The sequence below is a fragment of the Nicotiana sylvestris genome, chromosome 4 (assembly GCF_000393655.2).
Source record: "Nicotiana sylvestris chromosome 4, ASM39365v2, whole genome shotgun sequence".
Classification (NCBI taxonomy): domain Eukaryota; kingdom Viridiplantae; phylum Streptophyta; class Magnoliopsida; order Solanales; family Solanaceae; genus Nicotiana; species Nicotiana sylvestris.
Window position 1 is genome coordinate 97,795,414 of NC_091060.1, and position 10,913 is coordinate 97,806,326.

The window sequence follows — 10,913 nt, forward strand, 5'->3', positions numbered from 1 at the left end:
TCATTAACTAGAGATCTCGAGTTTAAGTTCTGAAAATGAAATTCTTTATTGATGGAATGATAAAGGTCTGTTCGATTCCTTAATCAGAGATCTCGAATTGAATTTTATAGCACAAATTTAGATAAGTGAGGCCAGTTAATTTCATATAATAAAAAACCGTGAGATTCTCAAAAAAAGACCCTTTTATACTTCTTATTTCCAGCCGTCCAAGATGTTTTCATCAATCATCAATCCCTTTTTGCTTTTGGAGAATACATACCATAGCTCTCAATGTAAATTTTTAAGAAAAAAGAAATAGTAAATATTTTTCGTCCTTAACTAGAGATCTACAGTCATTTTAATAAGAAGTATTAAAATCTTCCATAATATATTTTCTATAGGGCAAATCTGAATAACTTAGGCTAATGAACTTCAAACAATTAAAAAACCATGAGATGCTCATAAAAAGTCCTTTTTATGCTTCTATATTTTCAGCCGTCCAAGATGGTATTCATCAATCATCAATTCCCTTTTGCTTTTAGAGAATACATATCATAGCTCTCCGCGTTGGATTTTGCTAGCCGTTCCAACCACCGCTGGATGTAATTCCAAAAGTCGAACAAGAATGAATATCACGCAGAAGAGTCGAGATCTCTTTTAAAAGAGAAACATACCACTATTTCTTACAGGATAAAAAGTTTGAAGATTCTTCTTCTACTAATTCTACAATTTGCTAATCTGAATATCTCATTAGGCATGACATCATGCACTATAATCTAATCATATACCATACAACATCAAGTTCATGTACAACATTTACTTCTTTAAACTTTATGAAGTATTGCTTATGTATAAGTTTCTATCATTTCAACTCAATTGAGAGCTCTGAAAATGAAACTAATATTTGTTTGCTCATAACGTGCTAAACAATAAGTAGGCAACCTAATTCCAAAGTCAAAAAAGAAAGGGTTTTTTCCTATAACGGTGGTGGCCGATAAAGCTTGTGTACAACTCGACTATATCATTGGGTATTTGCCACCTCCTATCGATAAATGTACCGGATAACTTTGCCTAGCAAAATTAAAGCAAATGAGAAGAAACACCTAGTATTTTTTTTTGTTTTTTAAATAAGAAAATCACGGAATATTTTTCGCTTTGATGGTAGGATTTACACTTAGATCTTCAAAATTTATATCCACTTTATTGGTCCCTAAGCTATGCTCTAGGATGCCAAAGAAGTTAATGTTGTCAGAAGATATTTCATTTTCATAGGGAAAGGATACTGAAGCAGATGACCAAATGATAAAGCTCCCCCCCCCCCTTTTTTTTTGTTCAACTCATAAAGCTTAGATCACAATAAAACAGTATCCTAATAAAAAAATAATACCATCTAATTTCAGTCTAGCTGCTCATTTCAGTAAATACTTATTCGTATCGTATATTTATATTAATTCAATAAATACATGACACATATTTTTACAAACGTAGTTATCACTAAAGCATAGTTAATTAATACATGTTTTTCCCTTAACTTAGATGAAATTGATAAACTGAGAAGCGTCAAAGCGTGAGTCTTGCTCACCTTTCCAGACTTGTATTTATAAGATAAAGTTACAATAATATATGAAAAGGATAATTACAAGAATAAATCAAGTAAAGTCCTAATACAACTAATTGACTAAAAGATAATGCTAACATCCTCCCTCAATCTGAACGGAAAGAATGAACATGAAGATTGGTTGTTAGCTCACGAAAACGGGTAGATGACAATACTTTGGTGAATAAATCTGCAAGTTGCTCAGAGGTATGAACATGAGAGACCACCAGATCACCATGGCTAATCTTTTCACGAACAAAATGATAATCCAATGCAACATGTTTGGAACGGGAATGAAAAACTGGATTGTCAGCTAGATGAATGACTCCAATATTGTCACATTTTGCGGAGACTGGAGAAGTAAGAAAAACGCCAAGATCACGAAGAATATATTGGAGTCAAGTAGCTTCAGCAATTGCAACAACAAGAGCTCGATATTCAGCTTCAGTACTTTAGCGTGCAACAGTAGGCTGCTTCTTAGCAGACCAAGAGATGAGATTGGAGCCAAGAAAAATGCAGAATCCAGTTGTAGACCGCCTAGTGGCTGAACAACCAGCCCAATCCGAGTCAGAGAAAATAGTAAGTGCCAAGGGAGAATTTTTATACAACTGTAAGCCCCAATCGATGGTGCCACTAAGATACCGAAAAATCCGTTTTATCGCCTGAAAATGCAATTGTCTTGACTGGTGAAGGAATTGAGAAGCAAGGTTGACAACAAATTGAATATCTGGCCTAGTAAAGGACAAGTATTGTAGACTTCCAACCATTTGACGATAGATAGAAGGATCTTCAAGCAAAGGGGAAGAGGTGAAATTCCAGTCAAACTACCTATGAAGCAGAGCAAACACTGGTTTACACTTTTCCAATTTAAAGCGATGCAGAATTGAAGTAATGTAACGACGCTGCAGTAAGAGAAGTCCCAAAGAGATATGTTTTAATTCAATGCCAAGAAAGTAGTGAAGTTGTCCCAAGTCATTCATTAAGAATTATGTACTCATGGAAGAGATAAATTGTGATATTAAGGACTTTGAAGAACTAAAAACAGCTATATCATCCGCATAAATTAAAAAAATAATGCAATCAGCCCCGGAGTGAAAAATGAACATGATTTGGTCCGAAACACATTGCTTAAAATCGAGATCAAGAAGAAAACGAACGATGGAACCAAGCCCTCGGTGATTGATTAAGATCATATAGAGCACGTCACAATTTGCAGACATAATGGGGATAATCTGGATGCTCAAACCCCTTAGGTTGATGCATATAAACAGTCTCAGATAACTCATCATGAAGGAATACATTTGACACATCGAGTTGGTGCATGAACCAATTTCACCGAAGAGCCAAGGATAAGACCAAACGCACTATACTAGGCTTTACTAATCCACTCTAGGCTGCTGTGAAAAACCTTGAGCCACTAGACGAGCTTTAAATATTTTGACAGTGCCATTTGCACAAACTTTTCATTCGAAACACCCATTTGTTGCCAACAATATTTGCATTAGGAGGAGGAGGCACCAAAGTCCAAGTTTTATTTGAATGAGAGCATCGAATTCAGAACTCATTGCTTGCATCCAACGAGTGTCTTTAGAAGCTTGAGCAAAGGAGGATGGTTCGGATAAAATGGGACATGTAGAAGCCATCAAAGAAGGAAGAATGTGTGGCTTGAGAGACCCTGTTTTAGAGCAAGTAGTCATATGATGAGTTTGAGGCTGTATAGTTGTTGATTGTTTGCGAGATACTTGAAGATTGTCGGGTGAAGAAAGAGTTGGCGTAGAATGTGCATGAGATGAAGAATCACGTGCAATAGGAGAGAGAGAGAGAGAGAGGAGCAACTCGAAGTGTATGCAATAGGTTGATTAGTAGAAGTTATGTGATCTAAAGGTGATTGAGAATAGGAAGGAGAAGGAGTGCCGGGTGAAGAAGGAGATAGGATGGAAATATTCTCGTGATTAAAAGGAGTTTGAAGACTCCTATTTGAAATGTAATGCTGCAAATTAGGTGAAGTAGGATGACTGTTCCCATTTAAAATAGGACTCTGCAAAGTTGAAAGAAGCAGAAGATTTTTCCTATTTGAAATGGGTTGTTGCGAAACAGAAGGGGGGAAATTCCACCAAGACGTGTGATGTGGACGAGATATTTAGAATTAGGTGAGGTACTTGGAGTAGTAGTATGAAATAGAGTCTGAAACGGGAATGAGTCCTCAACAAAATGAACATGCCGAGAGATTATAATCTTATTTGAGCAAGGATCCAAACATTTAAATCCTTTGTGTTTATCCGACGAACAAAGAAATAAGCAAGGTTTTGATCGAGATTGAAACTTAAAACAATGATTAAATGCCACAAAGGGATAATATAGGCACCCAAATACACGAATTAAATTATAATCGACCGTAGAGTAGTTCAAACGGAGATTTAAAACGCAGGACTGGAAGGGGAGTAACATTAATAAGAAAGACAGCATATAAACAAGCATCAACCCAAAATTGAAAAGACATAGATGCTTGAAAAATAATACACCATAGGACATCCGCAATATGTCGATGTTTTTGCTCGGCCCTACCATTTTGAGCAGAAGTGTAAGGACAAGAAAAATGATGGACTAATGCCATTTTGTTTAAAGAATGAACTAACATTTTTGTTAATGTATTCCCCACCTCCATCGCACTAGAAATAAGAAATAGAGGTGTGGAAAACATTTTTAACCATTGCATAAAATTCTTTAAATTTGTCAAGGATTCAGATTTTTCGCACATTAAGTAGACCCAAGAGAATTTAGTGTAATCATCGAGGAAAAAAATATAATAACGATATCCCGAATTTGAGACAGTAGGACATGACATACATCTGAATGAATTAAAACGAACGGAAAATTTGCATTACTACTTGATAAAGGAAAAGACATTCTAGTTTGTTTGCCTAAATGGCAAACATTACAAGAATTATTGTTGATGGAAGAAGTAGTACGAATTAAATTTCTAGAAACTAACGAACTAAGAGACTCTCGGCCAGGATGTCTCAAACTTTGGTGCCAAAGGGAAGCAGGCAAGACTTTAGCAAAGAGACCAAAGATGGAGGAGGCAGATGGAGTGACACATAGAAGTTAAAGAGACCCAGAATTGTTATAGTGGAGTAACGATGTTCTGGTCTTCAAGTCCTTGACAAAAAAATCAGAGTTAGTAAATTCAATAAGATAATTATTATCAACACATAAGCATTGAATAGAAAGCAGATTTTTAGCAAGGGACAGAACATATAAAACTTTCTTTAAGAGAAGAGGCTTAGAAGTTGTTGGAAGGATAGATGAACCCGTAGATTTAATGGAGAGAAGAGTATCATCTCCAATTATGACTTGAGAAGGACCAGAATAAGGAGTGTGAGAAGTAAGAGTAGAAGGATCATTTGTCATGTGCGCAAATGCCCCAGAGTCTGGGTACCAAACTGTTGGTTAAACCTCCTCCAAATTCATTGCAGCAAATGGTTTAGAAATATTGTTAGCCACAAAGGAATGGTTGAACCTGTTTCTGCACTCCAACGCAGTGTGATTATAATGAAAACAAATTTGACATTGTTTAGTAGGAACGAAAGGTGGTTTACCCAAAATACCAGTAGCAGGGGAAGGAGGCCGAGATTGATGTTGGAAATCAGACCATGAAGAATTGTGGTATCCTCTACCCCTACCATATTATCCCTTGTTATTTTTGCCACGACCTCGTCCATGAAAGTATCCTTTTGTAGGCTGATTTCCATTGAAGGAAGAGATGAATTAGAAGTGGTCTTCGCTTGAGTTGACGCAAGCAACGCAGTTTGAGCATTTGACTCTTCAGAAGCATTTGCATTAATATGAGCTTCTTCAGTGAGAAGTAGTGGTCGTAATGCAATGAAAGAAGGAAGTGAGCCAGTAGCATATAATCCAGACACAAAGGTACGATAAGATGAAGGCAATCCTTGCAAAGCTTGAGTGACTAAATCATCATCAGTCAGAGGTTTACCAATTGCCCTGAGAGAGTAGGCAATAGAGTGAAGTTGATGAAGATAATCTTCCATAAAAAGGGGACCTTTCTTGAAATTTTGGAATTTCGACTTAAGGTGAATGGCGGAGGAAGAGACTTGATCCAAATATAGTGATGCGAGGGTGTCCCAAGCCTGTTTAGATGTCTCACAAGCATAGTTCAAAAGTGTATCAAGAATAATAGAAGAAAGTGTTGCATTAATCCAACTGAATGCAATAATATTGCATTGAATCCATAGCTTGTAATCAGCGTGGTCTGATGATAGACATGGTATGGTTCCATCTACTAAGGAAAGAAGGTTGTGACTTTTAAGGACTGTGAGAAAAACTCTCTTCCATGCAAGGTAATTGACATATGTCAATTCGATACGAACAAAACTTTTGATATTGGAAACTGTTGGAGGGGGGATGGGGAGGCCAAGAGAAGATTGATTCATGGCGGTTTGAGTAGAAGAGGAAGAATAATTTTCCGGAGCCATTGAAGGGGATCGTTTAGGGCTTTTGATACCAAGATGAAATTGATAAACTGAGAAGCGTCAAAGCGTGAGTCTTGCTCACCTTTCCAGACTTATATTTATAAGATAAAGTTACAACAATATATAAAAAGAATAATTACAAGAATAAATCAAATAAAGTCCTAATACAACTAATTGACTAAAAGATAATGCTAACAAACTTATCACTTAACTATTTACGGTTTGATACTAACACTTCGAATGACTTGATTATTAATTTAGTCTATCAGCTCGAATGAACATGTACTAAACATTAGTACTAGTAATTTTACATCAGCAATACCAAAATAGCGCGCCTATTATTCGTCAAAGTTATGCCCCTCTAAAAAGAAGACACAGGAGCATGAGTCGTGATTTATTTGCAAATTCCACAAATCGAATGTTGAAACAAAAGTGCAAACTTTCTCCGTTTTGATCTTTCAAATTGCATTTGCAATTTCGTGTCCAATATTAACTAACTCGCTTTATACTTTAATATTATTGAAGTAAAAAAATTAACAGATGAAAAATACGGTGCAAAAGAAATATGAGAGATTTCAGAGGCAATAAAGGAACGAATTAACAAACTTATATGTAATTGATATATGACACGTTTCTGTTACATTACACCCCAAATCACGTTACAGAAATATATCAGATTGAGAAACAAAAAGGAAAAGTGATCAGAACACACAAACCTAAGAACTGACAATCAGTTCCATGGCTAGCTGTAATCTTCTCCTTATTATTACAGAAAACACACACATTATTGTGGAATCACAAGAGAGTTATCTTAACAATTGCAAGGGTCACAGGTGCAGTTTGATCCACATTTGCAGCCATTTCCTCCTTCTGCTGCTTTCTCTCCAAATTCCTCAAAGCTGCAACATTTCAAGTAATCTTTTTTAATTACCCTTCCAATTTTTTTATTTATTTTTATTCTTTTTCGAATTTAGTAAATATATGTTTAAACCAAAAAGTAAAGTAAAATTGGAAGACGACGTACCTCTTCATGGGAGCAACACCCTGAATGATGGTAAGGGTAGTGGATTTCTCCAAGTCTGGGTACATCCCACATCTACAATATATACATTAAAAACCCTAGTTACAAAATTGATATATATCTTCTTAATTTTTTCTGGGCATGTGGGTGGAATGGAAAAGGAAAATAAAAATAGTCAAGATGTAGCCGTGGATTCAGAATGACTTCTGTCGGAACCAATATTTTTTACTTAAACTTATGTATATATATTAAAAAAAAACTAGTAAAATTTTATATGTACAACAAGATGACGCTCGTACTGAACTTAGCGACTCTAGATATGAATAATTATATGAAATCAGAACTTACCCTCCGCAGCCACTGCCGCACTTGCAGCCAGATCCACAGCCACAGCTTCCTCCGCAGCAAGACATGTTTTTTTTTTTGTTGTTGTTGGAGATGAGAGATCTTTAATTTGTTGTAAAAGAAAGTTTAATCGCTAAAGAAGTTCTTGTTGTAGTTGTGATGAAATGTGAAATATAGGATGGGGTTTTTATAGGAGAAAGGAGGATAAAATTGATGATTGTGTGCGTGACACGTTGACAACTAATTGAGAATTTGTATATATAGTGTTTAATTTTTATACAGTTTTTAGTTTTTTAGTCTTGAGGAAAATAGAATCCATCAGCCGACAATTTTTTGACATTCCTAAGGTGGTTCCTTGATATTAAATTGTGTAAAAGATGAAGTACCCTAATGGCCCTTAAAATGTTGGCTGCATAAGTATTTAATTTTACGTCACATAAATTTAATTAACTAAACGATTATGTTTATTAAATACTTCTAATGTAGAGAAATTTTTTAAGAGCATCTTAGTCAATTTAACTAAAAATTTAATTAACCAAATCGATTATCACCATGAAGGTACTCCGCTCTTAACAGTAATTTCAGTTTTGATTGAAGATATTAATGAAGTCTTCTTTGATAGGAAGCGCTAATACCCCTTTATGTGCTTTCTAAGGCACAAATATGAATTAGTCAAGCTAGTTGTTTTTGGGATACTGAATAGTTAAAAAAAAAAAGAAGTAGAAGAAGATTACTACTCGTATGTCTTAAGAGATAGACATCATTATCGTATCAGCAAGTAGTTAAAGTACCATCCTATTTAAAGTCTCAGGAATATTAGTTCAAAATATTTACCCCTATGTATTACAAGCATTTCCCTTTCTGGTAAAGCTTTGCAATTATCCCTAAGGTCAAAACACACATTTGGGTTCGGCATCAATCTAGGATTTATGGAGTTTTCTCGCTTTAACATTTTAAATAAAAATATCCTATTGGTATTGTATTGTTGTAGACTTGTCGAAACTCGAAAGCGACTTCCTTATCGATATAATTTTATTCCACTAGCTTTTGATAAATGTAGACCATTTATTTTGTTCAATTAAATAATTGCTAAAAAGCATCGACAACACCATATTCATTTCCCGTATCAATCGATCCAAGTAGGCTTATTTGGAGTTTTTAGATTCTTGAAAAACTCGAAACATAACAACCAAAGAAATGGTCTTTAAGTCTTTGTTAAATTCCCCAAATCATCTTATTTGATAATATTAGGACCTTGTCAAATAGGTTCTTAGATTTTAACAAGTTATAAGAATTTGCACCAGCAAGTAGACACTAAAAAAACCTTAAGATATCTCTGAAATACTCGTACCACCAACTACACCAACTATTAATGAATAAACATTTCTTCACTCTTAACTAAATATCTCAAATTTTGAGTCTTCCGAATTAAGTCCACTTTGGTAGGAACCCTTAAAACCTTCATAATGGACTTTCTAAATCACAAATTCAGTTTAGTCTGAGTTCCCGTCAAAAATAAAAATAAAAAAAAACTATGAGATACTCATGAAAACTTCCTTTATTCTTTTATTTCCAACCGTCCAAGGTGGGGTTTCATCAATCATCAAACCCTTTTGATTTGGGGGAATACATACCATAGCTTTCATGCATTTTTCTTTACGCAAAGAGAAGCATATTACGTACTATTTTTTACACGATAAAAAGTTTGAAGATTCTTCTCTCACTACTCCTACAGTTTGCCAATATTGGCCCCATAACATCGTGGACTATAATATATATCATAGACAAAATGAAGTTTATATACAACATTAAGTTATATATATATAAATTTAAACAACATGAAGTATTGCTAATATATAAGAAACCGTCTATCGTTAGTTTCAACTTGTTTGAAGATGAAATTAATATTTGTTTACTCATAATTACGTGCTAAACAAAAAGTGTGCAACCTAATACAAAGTCAAAAGAAGGTAAAACTTTGCCATAGTATTGTGATAACCCGAAAGGTCATCACTTGTTTTAAAATGAATTCTGCGTTCCGAGACCTTAAAACCTCTTTCAGCATCACCTCGATTTGCATCCGCAGTCCGGACGCGTATCCGGAAAGCCATTATGTGAAAATCTGTGAAAAATGATGAATTTTGACTGTAAAATGAATTGATTTGACTTCGGTCAATATTTTGGGTAACGAACCTGGACCCGTGATTCGACAGTTCCGGAGGGTCCGTAGGAAAATTTGGGACTTGGGCGTATGTCCGGAATCGAATTCCGAGGTCCCAAGCCCGAGAAATGAATTTTTAAAGAAAATTATTTTCTGAAATTATTTCTGAGTTTTGGAAATGAAATGAGTTTAGAACTTGATGGTATTAGGCCCGTATTTTGGTTCCGGAGCCCAGTACAGGTCTTATATGTGATTTAAGATAAGTCTGTGAAATTTAGTAAGAAACGGACTTGAAACGACGTGAATCGGATCGTTTTTGAGAAAATTGGAAAGTTTGAAGTTCTTAAGAAATTTCATGATTTTGATGTTAAATTCATAGTTGTTGATGTTATTTTAGTGATTTGAATGCACGAGCTAGTCCGTATGATATTTTTAGTTTGGTGTGCATGTTTGGGTTGGAGGCCCGAGGGCTCGGGTGAGTTTTGGATAGGCCACAGGGTGGATTTTGGACTTGAGGAATTGCAGACTTTCAGCTGTTGCATTGCAGGCCTGCAGGCTTCGCAAATGCGAAGGCTTTGTCGCAAATGCGAACAATGGCCCAGGCCAGCTACCTCGCAATTGCGAGGAAATCTATCGCAAATGCGATGCTTCCCCCTCTTAGCCAGTCATCGCAAATGTGACACAGTGTTCACATTTCCCAACTCGCAAATGCGAGAACCCCCTTCGCAAATGCGAACATAGCAGAAGTATGGGTTCACAATTGCGAACCCTGATCGCAACTGTGATATCTGCAACCTGCAATTTTATAACTTAGCCGAAAATATTTCATTTTTCACACTCTTTCAAAATCAAAACACTCTTGGGCGATTTTTCAAAGACAACTCTTCTTCCAAATCGATTGTAAGTCAATTTAAACTCGTTTTCTTCAATCATTAACATATTTTCACATGATTTCAACTCAAAATCAATGATTTTCATGGGGGAAATTGGGTGTTTTGGGTAGAACCTAGGTTTTTCAAAAATTGGGGATTTGGACCTCGATTTGAGGTCCGATTTCAAAATAAATTATATATTTGGGTTCATGGGGGAATGGGTAATCGAGTTTTGGTTCGAACCTCGGGTTTTGACCAAGTGGGCCCGGGGGCAATTTTTGACTTTTTGGGTAAAACTTTGGAAAACTTATTTTCATGCATTGAAATTGATTCATTTAGCATTTATTGACGTAATTAAGTAACTTGTGGCTAGATACGAGCGAATTGATGGTGGAATCAAGAGGTAAAGCGATAGTAGATGCTTGAATTGTATTCGTGTCATCGAGGT

At 35.5% G+C, this 10,913-nt stretch overlaps 1 protein-coding gene across 1 annotated transcript; it reads right to left on the bottom strand.

The window, feature by feature from the left end:
* Window positions 1–6,663: 6,663 nt before the first annotated feature.
* On the bottom strand, window positions 6,664–7,674 carry LOC104215354 (metallothionein-like protein type 2). Its single transcript, XM_009765140.2, has 3 exons — window positions 7,436–7,674; window positions 7,091–7,162; window positions 6,664–6,965 (listed from the first exon to the last, which is right to left on the bottom strand). The coding sequence occupies exons 1-3, from the start codon at window positions 7,498–7,500 to the stop codon at window positions 6,878–6,880; spliced, it is 225 nt and encodes a 74-aa protein (XP_009763442.1). The 5' UTR covers window positions 7,501–7,674; the 3' UTR covers window positions 6,664–6,877.
* Between the last annotated feature and the right edge of the window lie 3,239 nt (window positions 7,675–10,913).